General features: G+C 46.4%; 2 protein-coding genes across 2 annotated transcripts; both read right to left on the bottom strand.

The window, feature by feature from the left end:
- Positions 1–660: 660 nt before the first annotated feature.
- Positions 661–10,508, bottom strand: LOC123111191 (DDT domain-containing protein PTM). The gene is made up of 10 exons (XM_044531921.1): positions 8,925–10,508; positions 8,139–8,810; positions 5,962–7,225; positions 4,115–4,412; positions 3,896–4,020; positions 3,341–3,801; positions 3,182–3,210; positions 2,410–3,048; positions 1,273–2,317; positions 661–1,185 (listed from the first exon to the last, which is right to left on the bottom strand). The coding sequence occupies exons 1-9, from the start codon at positions 10,067–10,069 to the stop codon at positions 1,341–1,343; spliced, it is 5,610 nt and encodes a 1,869-aa protein (XP_044387856.1). The 5' UTR covers positions 10,070–10,508; the 3' UTR covers positions 661–1,185; positions 1,273–1,340.
- Positions 10,509–11,683: 1,175 nt separating this feature from the next.
- Positions 11,684–18,907, bottom strand: LOC123111190 (uncharacterized; the record flags this gene model as incomplete). Its single annotated transcript, XM_044531920.1, has 5 exons — positions 11,684–12,007; positions 16,877–17,169; positions 17,247–17,405; positions 17,986–18,371; positions 18,475–18,907. Coding segments are annotated over 4 exons (1,218 nt in total), but the record flags the coding sequence as incomplete, so codon positions are not given.
- Positions 18,908–20,498: the final 1,591 nt, after the last annotated feature.

Raw genomic sequence — 20,498 nt, 5'->3', positions numbered from 1 at the left:
TCCATGGAGGATTTTGAAGACCGAGCTCCATGGAGGCCTTATTTTTAAAAAAAACTTTTCTAGTTTCAAAAACCTAAAATAAATGCACATGCATACAAGATGTAATGCATATGCGTGTAAAGATTCCGAATCAGAAGTCTTGAATCGCGAGCTGCGCGAAAAAACATGGGCTTTGAGGATGAACAGTACATATGCTAAAAAACCACAAGTTTGTTTTCTTTTTGTGTAGCTCTCATTTTAACATATTTAGACCTGAAAATTTACACACATGTATATTATGTCTACATATGTATGTGGGTTTTTTTTTCAGAATTTTTGGAAAATGAAAAGTTTGAATTTGAAATTTTCAAATTAAGGCCTCCATGAAGCTCAGCCTCCGGTTGGCATTCTCGAGTTTACTCCCCTGAACAAAACCCATGGTTCACCTAACGGTTTATAAAAATAACTTCTTTTCTTTTCTTATTCATGCACGTGGAGTCCTTGGGTTTTCTCAATCATATGTTTTTGTAGGCCCTAAGTGGATTTGTAGGGCATTTCGTAATGGTATTTTGTAAACGTAGAAAGAGTCATTTTGGCTAGGCATAGTCACACTACGTGGCAAATATGGGGAAAAAAAATACAAACTTGATGGGAAAAAAAACTAGGCATAGTCACAACGGATAGCGATTTCCCAAGTCAATAGCACACACTAAATGCCCCACTTCTCCCCTTTCCTCTTCTGCCGCACGTTCGCACGAGCAAGCGCAAGAGGTATGGAGATGAGTAAGCATTTTAACATGGTTGACAAAATATCAAAGATAACAACAGCCACTCTAACGAAGAGTGAAAGAGGCACTTCTATCTGGTAAACGGAAGAACAGAGAGAATGCAAGAGGACACACAGAGAAAGGAACCTGGCTTTCTAGTCCCATATGACCTGCTGCTAACAGCACTAGTTCTATAACTCTCCCCCTAAATAAACCACCTAAAGAATGGAAAACGGCCACCGGAGACCCATCCTTTAGTATGTACAATGTCAACTTCGCACAGACGGTATAACTAGTCTAACTTTCTGATGATTAAGAGTATGTCCAGTAACCAACACCGACTTCAGTTCCACAGGATCGCCATCGCCGCATACCAACAGCTAGATTGAAAAAATTCCATTGATATTCCCCAGCACCCTTCATGGGATATACATTCCACCTAAATAGAAAGGCTGATCAGCACAGTAAACCCAATTCTTGTTTGCAGCAATAATGCGGTCATCAAATAGAAATCAACTGAGCTTACCTGCCATAACAATCGGCAGCATTCGCTCTGGGCACTCGGGTAACCAATGTAATAAAGTTGAAAGCTTGTCATTGCCACTCCCGACAAGTACCACACCTCCAATTGGCACTGTCACCAGGCTGTTCACTTTCCTGCCAAGGTGAGCACTGATGGTGTACACGCAGGCCACAGGAAGAACATTTGAGTTCAGGTGGCTGTTGAGGATCCTTGCACTTGTGGCACACTAACTCGTCAATGGATGGATCATTTGTTGGGAAGTGCATATTTGAAGACTCTTCTTCTACCATGAAAGTCAATTCATCAAAACTAGCCCCTTGCTGATCAAAGCTTCCTGCAAAGTTACCATCATCTTGCAGACCAGTAGACATCCCGAATGTGTTATCAAACTGTGTATCATCAGCTTCGAGCAACTCTGTGAATGAGAAATAGGTCTGTGGTTCATATTCCTCAGCCACAATGCTGCCACCGCTAGTGTCATTCCACTGGGAGTTAGTGCCCTGATCAGGACCAACAGCATATCCGTTTCCTTGGGTAAAATCCCACCCCAATAGCTCCGAAGCGTCCACACCATCAGCCTCTGACATGGAAAATTCATTCATGTGACTGAAATTAATGTTTGCATCCCCTGGAGTTTGGTTCTGAACATAATACCCATTCACTGATGTTCCAGCTTGATCAAGGTATTCAGAATTCTTAACTACTTGTGCCCTTCTTATGGACAACTTCTGATTACTTCCTGGCATATGGCTTCCCATGTTCATTGACAAATCAGCATTCATTGACTCCTCCCCAATCGGTTCAACTATTCCATATGAAGCAAGCAGTGGATCTTGAACTGCTATAGCAAAAGTCTCCTCACCAGAGAGCATAGTTGATTGTGATGACATAGTAGCTGTTTGTTCACTGACTTCTGGTTCAGGCTCCCTATAATCATCTGAATGAGGACATTGTGGTATGGCTCTCCTTCGGCATCTACAGCATCGGTATTGAACCACCTCATTTATTCTTTCTTCCTCAAGCTGCAAGGCATCACCATGAAACCACTCTGTGTGCAGGAGGATACCAAGATGTTAAAAGAAAATAAAAGATAACGCAAAACATGTATCTTTAAGCAACAATAATGAGAAACATACTTACTTTGGCACCTCTCACAGCGGACATACATGAAATCTGGACTGTAAGGTTTGTTACAGAGACAGCAAGCTGGTTTTATTGAAGAACCCATACCATCCTTGCTTTTTAGGATTACATCATTGGCCCTGAAATCTTCTCCACCAGTGTCATTCTTATGTTTCCTCCAAACAAGACCAAAGTATGTGATAACCTGAACTTTTTTAGGTTTTTTTGGCTTTTCTGTCTTCGGTTTTTTAGTTTTAGCCTTAGGCTGAACCTGCACCCCTGCAATATTTTGAGTTGCCACATTTGTAACAGGTCCAGATTCTGCCTTTGGTATTGGCTGGGTTTCCACCTTCATGACTGTCTGGGTTTCCACCTTCGTTGGCTGAGTTTCCACCTTTGCAAATGGCTGAGCTTCAACCTTAGCCGCGACATTCATGGCTGGTTCAGAAGAATGGGCAGAACGAACCGTGAAGATTATTTTGGGAGCAGTCACTGGCAGTTGGCCATTACTCTTTTGCTGAGACAAGGCAGAATTTGCATTTGTCTTGGTCTGGGTGAGATTACGCTTCTGAAAGCATAACTTGCACATCAAATTCGGAGCAGTATTGCCTCCTTTGCTGCCAACAGATCCTGATGTGCACTCTTTATGGCAATTGCCTGCAAAATGTTCGTGGTTATCAATATTGTGACTTGGTATTGGACAGCTTAGATATTGACTAGGTATCTTTTTAACCGCACATGAGGGGGGGGGGAAACAATTTTAAGAACATGCCAATAAACTGGTACATACCTTGACAAGAGCTACACTTTATGGCATCCCTACATGTGATTCATCCAACAAAACACATATGAGAAGTGAAGAAAATCGGTTGCTATACAAGATTTTTTTTTGCAGTGATAAGAAAAGAATAATTGAATGAGTGCAACAGAGATGTGAAGAAGAGGACACCTGAAGGCCACATCCTTCTCACATGAGGAGCAGGGATATACATCTCCCTTGTGAAAGAGATAGAAAAAGATATCTCCGATGGTTGCCTTTACACGTCTTTGGTAGAAATTTGTGGAACTGTTAGAGATTATGGTTCCTGGACTAGGCGAGGAGCTAACCCCAGCTTTCTGCTCAAAATCCCTTACTAAATACAGTGGGACATGGATTTCAGAAAACCACAATTTGCCATTCTCATCCTGATTATCTTCTGCTTCCAAGATATTCTTGGTTACACGCACAGGAAGATGCTTCTGGTTTGAAAACTTCAGTGCATATCTTATGTTACCATCGACTACTTTTTTATCACAAACCATTGCGTTTCTGAAAGCAGAATGGTCAGCATCAGAACTTTTTCCATCTGAAGGAATTTGGTCTGGAGGGATGAATTCCTTCCATTTTATATGAGCGTCAAGGTATCTAACCTGAGATATATATATATAATATATATTAGGATCATTGTTAATTTAAGTCAGAGTAACTCTTTTAAACATTAGGAATCATGTTCAAGATGCTAACCTGCAGAGCAAGTTGAGATGAATTATGGCTTAACCCAACACATGCTCGCCAAGCAAATTGTCGAGTTCGTCTTGGAAAATTGGAAGTTTCATGATAAGATAGACCTGCTATCTTTCTTTTACCACCTATTGAGCACCATAACATGTCGATTTATTCTTACCCTCAATGCAAACAGAGGATGGAATGATAGTCATAACAATAGCCAAAGATGAGCAGTACCTTGACGAGCAGCTTTTCTTACGGCCGAACTTGGAAGAACCCCCTTCTGCAAAATACATTTAGAAATATGTCCTCCATTCCACCAATTCACCTCTTTCCAGCTCTTGTCATCATCAGTAACAGTAGAAGATTCAGATGCCAACAAACGTTTTCTGCCCCGCCTTCCACCAGTTCCACGTTTTTGGTATGCTGCAGAACGGGATGGTCCAGCAGATACACCAGGAGATTTCACAGGCCAATCATCCATTAGCTTCAACCAGCTTGCAGAAAATGCTATCCCACGAATATTGCTCTCCAACTGCACACGAAATGTAGCAACTTTTTATTAGATAACAAATCTATTTTGTTTTCTACTGCTATTTAATGCAATAATTTCTGCAGGGCTCTCAACATTATGTTACGGCTATTATTGTGTACCCAACTTGATTCACAGAAGCAAGTGTACTAGCACGACTGTAACAGCACTAAATATGCCATTATATTTTCCATATTATTTTATTTTGCCTAATAAAGACCTTTCCATTTAGCACTTCCGATTATACAGCGCTGAGCCGTGAAGCGCTTGACGAAGTTGCCACCCACACTTTTCTGCTTTTTACTTGCGTAGTTGCGTCATATAATAACATATTCATCAGCTTTTTATTGGAATATACCTTTTAGATTGAGTTACTTTGTTTCTAGAAATATGCCTAGTTATGTTACCCCTGTATATCGCCTCTATTTGCTACCATTGCAGAAACACCTCCCCCAATCTGCTATTGATAACCACACTTGTTCATGTCCTTTCTTCAAGACTAGCTCCCATAACCATATGTTTCTTTAGGATGGACCAAAACTTAGTAAAGTTGCAGAAACTACAGTATCTTAACCCTTGACTCCAACTAGAAATACAAAAATAGAAGTAGAGGCGGACTCCATCTAAATATATTATCGAGTTATCCATGCAATTTCTGCAATCTCAAACAATTGAAGAAAAACTATAAATAATACTCATATAAGGTACGAGTTCAAATTCAAGCGATATGTGGAAAGATTTTGTGTGGTGGATCACGACCGACCCAAGAAAAATAATACGAGATCAGTTCTCATGGCATTATTACAGGAGACCGAGGTGTATATGGCATGGTGAAATCCTCCGCCCGGTTGTTATTAAGGTTTAGAGAGGTGGTTGTGTGCCTCGCCAGTGACCGCGGAATTGCTTGGCATCACTGTAGCTGCAAGGTGGTGGGGTATTTAAAGGCTCGGTGATCTTAGGCTGGTCACAGTGGGAAGTAACTTAGACTAGTAACATGCATATGTTACTACTCTATGTTTCTATCATGCAAGCCTTCATTTACTTAGATGTAGACTCATTTGCATTGGGGTGTGTTATGTTACAGTAACATATTATTTTACCACAAAAACCTCTCCTCATTAACTACTTGCCACATAAGCAAACTTGCCTTGGGGTGCGTTATGTTACTAGCTAAGTTACTCCCACTATGACCAGCCTTATTGTGTATTTGAAAGCTGTGAGGTTTTAACCATCCCTTCATTGGATCAAGGTGGGTCAAGGGCTGCAATTCAGAGTTGGTCCCTGCCCCAGAAAATACGCCTGTAATGAAGACGCGATTGAAACACGCAGAGACTAAATGCTGCATTAACTATGTTTCCTGATTTTGTAAGTGACACTAGATATTTATTTTTCTGCGGGAAAGTAACACTAGATTCCACATGATGACGTGACTATTAACTAGTGTGCCCCTAAATACGCACAAATAAAGTGGTAAACCAACAATTCTGTTCTTCAAAGTATTACTGACAAGTATCAAGGATACTTAAAAATTAGTTTGAATCCTAGAACTCACTTCAAGCAAGAGGGGTATTATAGTTCTGCAGTTGGAAGCTTCTTGTAGCTGTTTATGCCATCGTTGTCTCTGCTGCATGTCTTGTAGGGAACCAACTAAAAGGCCACGTAAACTCTCCTCCATGTTGGTCAGATAAGCAACGATGCTGGGGAAATGGCTCTCAGAACCTTTGATTACATGCATGGCACTAAAAATTCGAGCAGATCCTTTGGAAGCATTTGCAGTGGCTAAATTAAGAAAACAAGCCTTTTTATTTCCAATTGCCGAACTTTTACAGGCAAGGCACCAGCCACATCTATCTCTTGGGACTTCCATAACCTTCTTTTCAGTACATGGCCAAACAAATTGAGCAGCTGCTGAGGAAAATGCTTTCACTTGTAGAGCGCAGTCAGCAGCCATTTTCTTCCTTGGATTTGTGATGACTTGAGATGTTGCAACTTTTCCTTCATCTGATGTAAGAACAGCTAGATTAGCGGCAGCAGATGCTGCGATATTGCCATGATTGTAAAGATTCATGTAAGCCTGAGGTTTAAATGATGACAATTTAGCTGCCTTGCCACCAATCACGTTTCCAAAGGGATGTTTATTTTGAGATGCAGAAGATGAGTCTGCCTTCACAGAAATGGCGCTCCCAATATCTTCTCTGGACATGGCATTATCTTTCATCCCTGAAAAGGAGGTGGACAAGTCTGTACAAACTAACGGATATGCTGGCTGTGCATGTGTTATGTTAGACAAACCAGCTACCGTGGACCCATTCTGATGAGAAACTGAGGATAACCCCGAGCATCCAAAAGCTCCATTGATTGGTGTAGTATGTACGTCATTCTGAGCTAAAGAAGTTTGTAGGTTGTTGTTCTCAGTACCATCTACACTAGTCACCATGTTTTGTTCCTCCAGTTGATCGGCAGAGCACACTGTAAATTGATTAGCCACAAATTTGTGCTGCACATCTACTTCAGAAAATACTGCTGTTTTACTCTCACCACCATCTTTTAAGATTGAACGGACACTTCCATCTACTGCTTCACTTGGATTAGCACTCAGCGACGTATTGCATTGTAGAGCATAGCTTGCATCAGTATTTTTACCTATTTTTGACCTCTCGTTCTGAAATACATCTAGCAGGTGGGGCCAGTACTCTGTTATTCTCCTACATATAGTTGTATATGCATCTGAAAGGGCAAGTACTTGGATGACCTTGACAACATCATACTGATTGTAATAACTTGCATAAGACTCTGCATTCGAAGATGTTCCAATCCTGCATTATTTGACAGAATTACCATTAAAGAAAATTTAGGACAGAAATATATTTCCAGGTACAGGCCGGAGAAAAAGGCTGGCATCTATGGGGTAGCACTCAAACTACCGCTACGCACTAAAAAAAATACAGATCAGGAGTCAACTGTGAACAGGTGCAAAAGCAGAATTGACAAAGGGGAAAGACGAAACAAATGGCTGAACTACATGAGATTAGGAAGGGCATATGATAGTAGAAGACTTGTCCTTAAATTCATAACTGTGGTTATCAGGTCCAATAGAATATGGTTTTCCTTACATTAATTAAGTTCCACCTAAACTTATACAGCTCATATGTTTGCCCTTATTTCAGACCCCCCCCCCCCTCCCCCAAAAAAAAGGAAACATGTACTGTAGAATTCAACATTAATAGCAGTATTTATCGATGTAGGACTGGCTATGCAGAGTGAATGAGAAAATGTGCCCCAGAGATTCCGTTGCTCTATGCCTATCAACGAGTAGCAACGTAGGGGACGGGGAAGGGTTTCTAGTAGAAGGTTCCCCTCCACCGGAAGAACTCTCACAAGTAGAACCACCCTCTGTGTATATGAAAAAGCCCTCCGGGTTTGTGGGCCGCAAAGGGAAATCCGGCGCCTCGATGATCCACAATGTTGGAAAAGTAGTGGAGTCCATAGGGGGCCTCCACATGTGGCAGAAAATATGTAAAAAAAACACCTTTTCCAAAAGAATGGCCTGAGCTTTACAAGGGAAAAAAAACTGCTTCGTCGAACCCAACAAGCGCAAAGAGCAAGCCTGGCATCCAAAGAAACGGAGACAGCCAACGAGTTCTAAATGACAGCTAATTAAGATAATCGTCTATTTCTTGGATCGCTAGTAAACACCAAATAATGCAGGATTGAGATGCAAGAACTTACACAAGCAGATAGTTGCAGGATCCCAGGAAGAGTCTCTCACACATGTCAATGCCAAACATTTGAGCTCCTCTTGCCCCACGCTCTATCCTTGAAGATGTTGGCCCAAGCTTGTTAACCACACATTCTGGACAGAACCAAAGTCCCTGGGGCAGAAATGCTTTGTTCAGACCAATACATCTTGAGTGATATGCCCATGGGCAGCCATCACAGCATACAAGAGTCCCATCCATTCCACATATTCGGCAATCATCACTGTTACCATCCAGGGATGCATTTGCTGCAACAGCTTCTGGACTTGTTACATTTGGAGCAGCTTCCAGATTCTGGGAATCTTCAATCTTTTTGCAAGCAGAAGTCCTTGAGGGCCTAGTCAGGACTACTCGTGATCCAGCCTCTGAGAAATTACTTGAATCCATCTCATATTCCAGTTCCTCATTATAGGCCTCCCGTGCTTCCAGTTCAGTTTTGAGTTCTTCAGAATCAATGGCATGATCACAGAGTATTTGGAGGACCCTAAGCTTCATGGTAACAGGAAGCTTATAATATTCAAGGGCCAAGAGGCTTCGAGCAAAACTCTTCCCCCCTAGACTCTTGATGCAACCCATTACATAGAGGTACTCCAGTAACAAAGTTGGCCAAGTCAGTGCATCTAGCAATGACCAATCTAGATACCTGCAAATATTTGAGGAAAATTGACAGAAAAAAAATCAGTATTGAAGTAAAAGGACACAAGATTCACTAAAATGATAATGATTCCACTAAATGGAGGGTTGATAGATTACATACTTCAAGCAGTTTGAAGCAAGCTCTGATCCTTCAGAGGATTTAGTCTCAAGCTGCCGCCTCAGCGCCCGCAGCAGCGAGACATGTACAGCATCAAACAATGTACTCTGCACAGAGCAATTAATGGATGCAACAAAATCATCCATGCCAAATGGACTGAGGAACAGCTGCACACTGAATGAACGGAGGAAGTTATAAACAGAAAAGAGGTGACTTGTGGACTCCCCCGGCACATCAATGTCGCCTGATGACGGAGGCAACTCTGGGCCCTGAACTGGCAGGCACGGCACGATTGCCAATTCTTTAGTAGAATCCGATGAATTGCTGGAAGATTCCACATCCTCTGATACATCTGAGCCAGATCCACTTTGCTGGGATGCATCATGCATTTGACATGCATCAACCTTCTGTCTAGTAGTTGGCGGACCATTGAGCACCGTGGCAGTCCCTGATGAAACGACCAGGTCCAGCTTCCTCTTCCTGCAGCTGACTTTCATGCCAGATGCACCATTTTCCTCAGTCATGAGTAACTCCTGGAGCTGAGGATGCCCCAGCTCCTCACTCTGTCCATCCTCAAACACCACGCTGTACGTCCCAATGCTGGTGTCGTATGATGCAACCTTCCCAAGACGAATCCTTGTACCATCATCAGCAGTCTGGCTGATGTAGCGGCCCACCAAGCATCCCCCCTCCTCCTCTTTCACCTGACGGGCACCAGCAGGTTGGGTAGGCTGTTGATCCTCTTCCTCCATCTTCACCTCAGTTGCCAGAGCATGCTCTTGCTCCTGAATGGTGATGTCATCTACCAGAGTCTTCGTTTCGCTCGCCACAGGGGCCGCAGCATGATCTGCGTCCCCCGTGCAGCAATCGTCCGCATCCATCTTCCCCTCACTCACCAAGGCCAAGACGATACTCTGTTGCTCCGTTGTGGTGCCTCCAGCCGTCTCCTCCGCCTTGGCCTCACTCGTGACGCAGACGGGCGCCGCAGCAGGGGGTTCTTCTTCTCCCAGTCCCGCCGCCGCGCTGGCCTCCGCGATCTCTTCCATCACCTCGTCGGCAAGTGGCGCCGCGGACGGGGCGACGGCGGGAGGGTCCTCGGCAGGCGTCCGATCAGCAGTTTCCCGGGGCTGAGCCGCCGCGGGGTCCATAGCATCGGACGCGAAAACCCTAGCGAACCGAGTGGCGCGGCGCCTGCCTAGACAAGCATCCGCGCCGCGAATCGCGAGCGCCCGGGCGAGATTCCGGCAGAATTCCCGGAGGGGCGGGCTCACGGAGTGGCCGGGTGTGGTTAGATGCGAATCTGGAGAGTCCGCTGAACCTCGCGACGCGCTGGCGGCGGCGTGACAGCCCAAGGCCCGGCGCGAGGAACAGCGGGGAATCGGGCGGTCGGGAGTCGATCGGCGGCGGGGGTTCGCAGGGCTGCGCGGCGGCGGCGGGGGTTCGCAGGGCTGCGCGGCGGCGGCGGGCGGCGGGAGGCGAGGAGGAGGAGGAGGAGGAGGTGGGGTGGAGGCGAGGAGCAGATGAGGAATGGGCGAGGAGAGCAGGGAAGGGAAGGGGTTGAGGAAAAGGAAAGGGAGAGCGAGAACTGCACAGGCGAGGCGAGGCGAGGCGAGCGAGCACGAGGAGGGGAAGGCAAGGCCGCACTCGGGCTCGCGTCGCGTCACTCCGGTCCGTGTCGCCTTGAGCGGGTCGGGTTAGTCGCGCTGCTGGAGCCGGATCCACGTGACGCGAGGTGGGGCCACGCGGGCGGTGGAAGTGAGGGGCGGGGCCAGCGCACGTGGTGCGGGCGGATGGCGGGCGCGACCCGGTGCGGATGGACGGGTAGGGGGAACCGCGAGCGTGGCAGGTCCCCTCGTCGTGTCCGTCCAGCCCGCCTGGCTCGGCTCAACCGGGCAAGCGGGAGGGCAGCGGCAGTGGTACGACGGACGGCCGCTCGATCTCGTTGCCCCGGCGACGCGAGCGAGCAGGATGGAGGCGGGGTGGCGCTGCACTTTTTTCAAATTCAAAACGGTGGAGGGAGTCGCCGTGGGTGTCAGGGGAGGAGGGGGGGGTGCACTGCTCGCTCGGGGTAGAGGTAGGGCTAGGGGAGGCCGGGCCAACGGTTGGCGCGCGCCAAGCACCGGGCTTGACCTGCTCCTCCAGGTTTTTACGGGTAGACTGGTCGTGGCGTGCCAGCGACTGCCACACACACACACACACGCCTAGTTGCAATTCTGCTTTGGGCCTGTGCTCTGCTCTCAGCTGCTTTGCTTATCGCGTACCAGCAACATGTTTGTTGTACACGCCGCGTTATCACGCACACTGTTCATAAAGGGTTGATCCAAAACTTCGCATCGGCCCAATACAATCGAAAAGAATTCACGCCCGACTCTTGTCAACTGATGCAGAATTCTGTAAAAAAATGTCACCATGAATGGGTGGGCACTATTCGACCCATCATTCCTCATGTAGATCAATCTAGTGCTAGCCTGCTGGTGCAAATCGTTTCCTATTCGGGACATGCCTCTTTAGGTCATAAGTACTTTTACCAGTCTGTCTCACAGCAAGAGGCTGGTCGTTTATTTCACATGGCTTGGTTTCTTGAAATTTGTTTGTACATGTAAACAAACAATCTCAGGTATTTTGGGGTGCACGGTGTATTTCCACGAGCAAAACAACTTTTGCCAGAATGCGCAACGTACATGCCTAGTAAGACGACCCAGAACATGTATATAACTGAAGAACGGTCCACACAGCATGCCAGCTTGCAGCAATCATGGTCATAAAGGCCAAAAATGTACTCCTTAAATTTTTTCAAAAAGAAAAATATACTCCTTAACTTTTTTGCAAGAAACAAAAAGATATACTCCTTAAATGCTGGTAAGTGGTGACAGCGCCACATGCAGCAGCAACACGGTACAGCCAGGAACTTCAAAGATAATTAGACATCGGTGACAGAAACTCAAAACGGGGTATATTGGCATGGGCTGCTAGTATGGGTTATGCAGCGTCAGTATAAGAAATCTTCCTTAACAGCATCATCACAAAACCAGCTTTGTTGCTTCAAGTATAACCCCAAGGAGCAAGCCGCATCGATGAGAGGTCACCTAAAAAAGAAGGCAGACGAATAGCTTAAATCATACTATTGATCCGCTTCAAGAAAAAATATCATATTGTTGAGGTGAATCTTGCTGTAGTCCAAATTACAATGCCTTTATCACACGCAATCTGATAACACGGACAAAAACCAATATATAAAAAGGGCATGTTGATAGGGTAAAAACATATTTGAACCTAAAGCATCATAGATTTACTCCACAAAATAGGGCGTGTTGATGTTCTATGGACTACATTGTGATTTTCAGTATCGATTGTCAGTGAACCTTTCTGAATTATTACATTCCAATTGTATAGGCATCAACAACCATGTACGTAAACCAAGAGAAACATTGCTTCTGTTCATAATTACAATGTACGAACAGATTGGAATAAAATATTGTGTTCACTAAGTTCCTAAGATAATAAAATCTTATAAGCAACAGCCTTTTAGCGGCAGAGAAATTAGTAAAATATGAAATGCAGTTTTGTTTTCGCCACTAAGTGCAACCTCATTCTTCATTATGCCAACAGAATTTATTGCATTGCAACTCTTCCGTGAAAACCGATTTTGTTTTAGGGATTGTAAGCATAACCATCAGTTAAGAGCACAGAAAGACCATTCTACCCCCATCTTTCCCAAGTCCAGATGTGATTTTCTCTCAAAAAAGTGCACAAGAGCAGATGTATGATCTCACCACCCGGGTTCGAGTCCGTACGGATGCGGATTTGGGTTTAAGACTATCAGCGCTTTCAACCGATTCTGGACAAGATTGATGGACAGCTAGGTGTGATGATAAAGGGCGGGAAACTGGTGCTATTTGAACAGTCACATCAGCTGCTCCAATTCATAACCTGCTGGCAGTGGATGTGCCGAGATGGTTCGTGTGAGGCGATAGATAAAAAAGAAGAGCAGCTTCTTTTCAGAAAGGAGTCAAGAGTCCTGTGTGTCGTGCATGGTGCCAACAGATTGAGTACAGGGGCATTGGGGTGAAGAACCTGCAAAAGATGAGGTGGGCGCCGCGCCTAAGGTGGCCATGGCTGCGGCGCACCAGCCTCGACAGGCCCATGGGCTCAGTTTAAACTCAACTGCAACAGGAATGCCACAGTGATGTTTCATGCCACAACAAAGGTCATTCTAGGGAATTGCAAAAGGCACCAAGTTCTGGTTAGATGGTTTGATTGACGGTCAATCAATTGCTGACTTAGCTCCGGAGGTGGTGGCAGCAGTCAGCAAGCACGGAGTGCGCAGCAGACCAGTTGCAGATGATCTAGCGGATGATCGCTGGGTTTGTGACACGAGGAATCATGGAGTACTTGCACCTAGGGAGCTTGTTGGGAGCGTTCAACTCGCTCCAAAGATTGAGGATGCCTTTATCTGATGCCGGACTGAATCTGGGTTATACTCCGCCAACTCTGCCTGGAATGCACCAGACTTTGATGGCCGGACAATTAGCATTGCTGGGCTCCTTTGAAATGCAAGATTTTCAGTTGGTTTGCAGCAAAGAACAGATGTTGGAGTGGGTCACCTGGCGGCATGCCCTCTCTGTGAACAGGAGCCTGAAACCATTTCCCCTCTGCTCACAGGGTGCTCGTTTGCGCGCCAAGTCTGGTGCAGTATTCAGAGATCTAGGGCTGCAGCAGCTCACTCATACGGCAAATGACAACTTCAGGAGTGCAGGAAGCTGACATGGCACCCCTTCCCACGACGGTAAGCAACAGGCTGCTGTAGTTTAGCCTTCTTCTTTTGCTGTTTTGTTAGAGAATCTTCAACCGGACCCCCTATTCCGCCCCCATATGTCCGGGCGGACAGCCCGGACACGGCTCGGACCAAAAAAAGGGCACCCAACTGCCCCCCCCCCCACTACCTAGCCCAAATGTCTGCGCTGTTCCGCGCCCCTCAAACCCAGCTCATATGTGGGGCCGCCCGGACGCGTCCGCCTAGTCAGGCCGGCCCATCCTGACAGCACAAAATCAATCCCAATCCCCACCCTAGACGCAACACAACAACAACAACAAAGCTTTGTAGTCCCAAACAAGTTGGGATAGGCTAGAGGTGAAACCAATAAGATCTCGCAACCAACTCATGGTTCTGGCACATGGATAGCAAGCTTCCACGCACCCCTATCCATGGCTAGTTTTCTGTTGATACTCCAGTCCTTCATATCTCTCTTTACAAACTCCTCCCATGTCAAGTTCGGTCTACCCCTACCTCTCTTGACATTATCAGCACGCTTTAGCCACCCTGGACGCAACCCTTGCCATTTTGAACAGACCACTCCGCTTCCGCTCGGCCTCGCTCCTCTCTAGTCATCTCCGGCATGGCGAGCAACAGATCTGAGTCCGCCAGGTCCGGATCCGATGATGGCATCGACTAGGAGCTCGATGCCTACTCGGACAAGCAGGAGATAGCTGTCCGGTTCGCGCTCTGCCAGTCCCGGCGAGCTCCGCCTCACAGCTGCCCAGATGCGGATCCAGCGGCGGCGCATCCAGCAGAAGCTTGCAGCGTCGTGTGTCCGCTCTATCATCGCAACCCTAGTCGAGGGCGCTTGTCCCCGTGCCGACGTCGGCCTCAGAGTCTAAGGCCAACGACAACAATGCACATGGTCGCGGATGCGATAGCTGCGGCGGTTCCTCCGAGGTTGAGACACAGCGTGCCCACCGTGAGAAGGCGAAGGCACGCCGCGGCCTCTGCTTGTCCGCTGCGGTACCGGCGCCCTCCGGATCCGAGGAGGATCCGGTCGTTCGTGTCGTCAAGCAGCGGTCCCTGGCCTCCAAAGAGTCAGAAGCGCGCCACCACCGCCGGATCAACGCCAAAACCCTCGTGGAAAGGGCATTGAGGAGTCGCGCCGTGCCGCAGAGAACAAGGGCGCGGAGGAAGCCCGTGCCCAGATCCTCGCGAAGCAGCAAGCCTGTGCCGCCCATGCCCTCGCAAAGGAGCAAACCCAAGCCGTTCGTTCCCTCGCCGGCCGGCCCCCGAAATCGGACAAGAACATGTCTGGTACCGCCTCCAACACTTCCAGCACCGGTGGCTAGCCCTACTTCACCTTCGACCTCTACTTCCACGACAAAGACGACAAGGGCAAGGGTGGCCATCGATGAACTTCCCCTATCTATAGGCCTACTTTACTTTATGCTTTAGCCTATATATAGTTATGAACTATTAGAACATGTCGTTATTGTGGTAGTTTGATGGCATGTAGGAGTATGATGAACTTCCCTATGCTATCTCCAGATCAGTGGTGGAGGACAATTTTTTTTTTTTGAGGTGGGGCGGGCCCTAAAGCATAAAAAAATCGATGCAAAACTAGAGTAGTCGATACGCACTAAAATGCACACAAATAGTTTTTCCATGTAGAAGAGTTATACATATGCACGCGGAAATGTGACCAATCAATAACAAATACTTAAATAGTCAAAGAGTCACATTGCACAATGTAAAAACGCCACTAATTTTACAATATTAAGCCCAAAAACATTTTGGACAGATCTATTCTATGCATACAAGAAAAAGCGAACACTTTGCAAATGTAAGAGAAAATGCAAACCATTCCGTACTAACCCCTGTTAGCACATACACTAGTCCCTCAAAAAAAAGCACATACACTAGTACTAAATGTTGGCATAGAACAAAAGGCAACTACAGAATTGTGCAGTCACTATCGCTAGGTCACAAACCAAGCAACTAGCCCTGATCGAGTGTTGTGGACTGGAGCATCCATGGGCGGGTGGCTCGATGCGTGACTTAAATAAGGCCCAATAAGGTGGGTCAGTGCTCACGGCCCAATAGAACGCAGGTTTTCTTCTCCCATGATTTTTTTTGCGATCGATCTGTATACATAAAACCCAAATCGCTGGAAATCAAGGTAGGGCGAGCGCCTCACCTCGCCCTACCGGGAGCTCCGCCTGTGCTCCAGACTATGTATGAACTATGTGCTATGGAATCGAAGTACGTGTATTGATCAACGTTGCATGCTTGTGTATGTATTTGAGGGTTGGGAAATGGGGAGCGCTGTTGCGGACACGGACAAATGAGGAGCGAGCCCATGCTGTCCGCGGACATATAGGGGGCCAAATTAGCTATTTGTGGTTTGAGATCCTCTTAGACAGGCTGGTACTTTTTGTACAATATTTTTGTTTGTGGGCGCAGGTAATTTGCGCCTTCTTGGTGTTTTCTTTAACGCAAAACAACACGCAATTAGATGTGTGTTTGAATTAAAAATACTGACAGGGCTTTGCTTGCAGTTTTCCTTAAAAAAAGTTGGGGGAGGCCCCCCTGGCATGGACAGTCTGCACCGCTAGGGCATATAGACTGCAGTATACACCTAAAACAACAAACAATGAACCCTAGACTAGTAGATCCCAATGCAATTCCACAGCCTATAACCCCCGTCTCCCTCACAACAACCTCCTGCATGCTGCAGTTGGCCCCAATTTAGTAGTGGACTATTAGCTTTGCTCATGTCGGCAAGGCGATGGAATCAACTTGATGTGATATGGTAGGTTCCAACTGCAGTGGGCTACAGGGCTGCAGTAAATCACCAATTTGTTCATGGTTCAGCACTTGAACTTGATCTGATAAAGTAGGCTCCAACTGCTGTGAAACCGGCTGCTGCATTTGTTTTAATAATTTATTTAACAAAAACTGGTTGTAACTCTTTCTACCAGGACGAGAAATCTGACTCCAACTAGCTATCTTATAGCAGACAACTAAGGCAAACCTACTTAACTAATCTCATGTAAACCCCTGTTCGCTAAAATCCAAATAGAAAAATGGAATAAATTCTTCACGGTTTCTAGAGTTCTGGAATTACTTCAATGATACGGATTACTTATTAATTAAACATGTATTCTCGGCAACCATAGAAAAGCTTACTCACTTGATAGCATAGTTCATTACAATGCTGTAGCAATCACATTTGGTGCTGGAGTCTTAGAGGCTACTCTGGTGATCAGATGGCCGGGTGGTGGAGGTGCTTGCGTTGTGCATTGGTTGTGTCGGGACCTCAGAGTAGACTACGCCATGGCTGGCAATATCCTTCATTTGGTGTAGAGCAACTTTCTGAAGCTTGTCCAAGGTCCCCATGATCTCATCATTAGTGAGATAATCCCCCTGTCTAATCCGCTCATATAATGAGCCAGTCTCCGCAGCAACAACCCGAAAACCACCATACTGCAAGAAGTGCATTTGCGATAAAAACATCACACGGCAATATGAATGAATTATGTAGACAAGACTCTAACACATACAGCTCTGTGAAGTGCGGCAGTTTGGTCTTTCTCAAAGTTGGTCTCCACAGTGGGAACTGGCAGGGGGGCATCATCCACAGGATCCATAGGGTCCAATTGCTGGCAGGTACCACTACCAGGCGTATACCATGCAAAGCATGCATCATATGGGCGAGCGTCCTGAATAATTGATAAACCAAGATTTTTCAAAAATAAAAATAAAATATCAAGGACTGCAACTGAACTCTTGTCCAGTGTTTGTTATAAAATATCACTTTTACAGTAAACTGCACTCAAATTTCAATTTAGACAGTAGACACACATTATAAATGAATGTACACAGATTGTGATTTCCAACTTGGCTAAATGCTTTTAGAGCACTAGATATTTCCCGTATACACTAACAACTCTGCTCGCGTACACATAGATGATCATATTGGGGCTAGAGCCATATGCACTAAAGAACTGCAAGCACCTTTCATTACTGTTGCACTTGAATCTTAAAATTATGGCATACATCGAAGTAATAGGATATGCAGACCAAGAATTGTCAGTCGGCAATGAAACAACGACAAATATTTCTTATGTTCAATTGAGACCATACAATGATGAGCTATTGAAACGTGCAAAAAGAAAAGGGTGAACTACTGACAAACAATGATTTTCGTTTAAAAAAACCTACAGAAATCTGTGGAGGAAAAAACTTAAGTTGGGTAAGCTGAGCATGCCAATTTTAGATTGTGGGTAGAACAAGTGTTACCTTCATAGCCTGCTTAATTTCTACTTTATCGAATGGATGTGCGGAATTGTAAGAACCATCCACAAAGTTCATCTCTTGATTACTTCCCAGCACAAAGGTTTCCATGTGCACTGAGGAATCAGCATGAATATCTTCTACAGTTTGCTCGAATATACCAAATGAAGCACTTGATGTATTTTCATCTGCTGCGCCAATAGCTTCCTCACTTGAGGGAATATTAGCTGCACTTTCTTGGATGACAGGTTCTGGTTCAGGCCTCTTATGATAATAATCATCTGAATGAGGACATCCCGGTATTGCCCTCCTCCGACATCTGCAGCATCTATAGGATATGACTTCAGCAATCTTTGCCTCCTCAAGTCTCAAGGCATCTCCATGGAACCAATCTGTATACAGGAGAATATCAAGATGCGGAAAAGATCGGTAAGATAACGCAAAACGAAAATTGCTTGCTTAAAAAATGGCAGGCCAAAGGTGGAATCAACTTACTTCTGCATCTCTCACACCGGATGTACATCAAGTCTGGGGAATACCGCTTGCGACAGAGACAGCAGATTGGTTTCATGGACGAACCTACACCATCCTTGCTTCCAAGGATAACATCGTCCGCGTTGATAGCATTCATGTCGCTCTTGTTTTTCTTCCATACGAGACCGAAGTAGGTGATCCCTTGTGTGTTTCTGCGTTTGATCTTGGACTGCATTTGCGACTTTGCTGTTCGCTCGGCTTCCGCCGAGCTTCCCCCACGCACCTCCGCCCTCCTACCTTCGCTACCAGGAATTGCTAGGGTTGCGTACCTGTTCCCCGTGCGCTGTGCGCCACCCCAGCTCAGGCCATCTCCTCGATCCATCTGAAGCTGATTCTTCCACGCATCAGACAATTGTGAATCGCGCTCATAGGGCACCTCGTCCTCTCCCCCAGTTCAGGGTGCGCGTAGTTGGATTTTCTTCCTTTCTGCTCCCCCGAGTCGTCGGATCCTGACTTGGGGGACTGCTCCGGCCGTCGGCGGCAGCAGAGCCAGAGCGGAACACTTCGGGACAGCCGGCGGCTGGTGGAGCCCTAGGAGGAGAGGCGTTGGGTTCTGTTGGCGATGTACTTGGTTTAGGGCTGCAGTTGGGCCGTTGGATCCCATGGTCGATTGATATCAGCGGCCCATTTCAGACCGCGATCCGACCAAACTGCACCGAGGGCAATTTACAGTGGTCGGTGAGATAGTGATTTTTCTAAGAAAAACGTAAGATAGTGATCCATGGCAAAAGAAAATTTAGTACGAGTTTAAATTTCTTTGTTCACAACTTCGCAATATTTGCGTTCTAAAATACATTCACTTTTCCAAATAAAAAATGTTTTTTTCTTTTTGCTCTCAGTGAGAGCAACAAAGAAATTTAAACTCAACCACTAAAAAAACATTTTTTCCTTTTATTTAAACCTGAATATTTTTCCATGGTCTATATGACACAAATTACTCAATTTACATTATAACACATGCGTATATTATGTGCGGTGTTTTTTCCTATTATATTAGCCGAATAATAGAAAAACTTTGTTCAACGCTCTTGATCTCACTGGACATGAAGGATACTCAATGATCCAGCTATTGGACCTGGCCAACCTTAGTTAGTGACAACTGGTACTACGACCACCGGCGACGAGGACGGCAAAGAGGACAAGCGAAAACATGGTCTGATGTCATATTGAAATGGAGGATGTGTGATTGAGGATGAGGTATTAGTCATCTTTATAATGTTACTGGGGGCATGAGGGTGAGGTCTTTAGGCCAACTCCAACGCAGGACTCCAAATCGTCCGTAGTCTATTTGGGCCCAAACAAACAGACGAGTCATCCCAATGCGCCACCCCATCCGCAAAAAACGTTCTTTCTGGTCCGGCTTGCCATCCCGGGCGCAAACTTGGTTTGGCTTTGCGGTCAAACGAACAGAGGGCAGATGCCCACGCGTCCTCTCGTCGTCCGTCTCGGGCCCACGTGTCGACCGTCCAACTACCTACCACCTACCCCAGTCAATGCACACGGATGGGGGCCAGCCGGTCAGCCAGACGGCCCCGGCCACATCCTTTTTTATGGCGAAGCCATGGACTTTCACCTCGACTTTCCCATCCACTTCCACTTCCCCACCATCTCCATTGCTCCCTCCCTCCCAGATAGCAAACCTAGCCTAGCGCCGCCGCCCACCTCGCTCCCCGCCGGCCATGCGATTCTGGAAGTGGCATCTCGGCAAGAAGGCCAAGCACGACCACGAGGCGGAGTCGTCGTCCTCGTCTGGAAGCGTGGCCAGCCATTCCACCTCGCCGGCATCCTTCTCCATCTCCCCTCCGGCGGTCGCGCCACGCTTCCGGCCTTACGTCAAGGTCTCCATCTGTCGTTGGTACTTGGAGACCAGCACCCCACTGGCATGGTAAGATGTGCACCTCCTAATGGGTGGCATTTGAGCCCAGATCGGGTGCCCATTCCCCCCGTCCCGGTGAGCGATCCTGCCCGCCTCCTAGAGAATGCCC

This window comes from Triticum aestivum, chromosome 5B (genome assembly GCF_018294505.1).
Source record: "Triticum aestivum cultivar Chinese Spring chromosome 5B, IWGSC CS RefSeq v2.1, whole genome shotgun sequence".
NCBI lineage: Eukaryota > Viridiplantae > Streptophyta > Magnoliopsida > Poales > Poaceae > Triticum > Triticum aestivum.
Note: the sequence above shows the minus strand (reverse complement) of the source record. Positions and strands in the feature narration are given on the sequence as shown.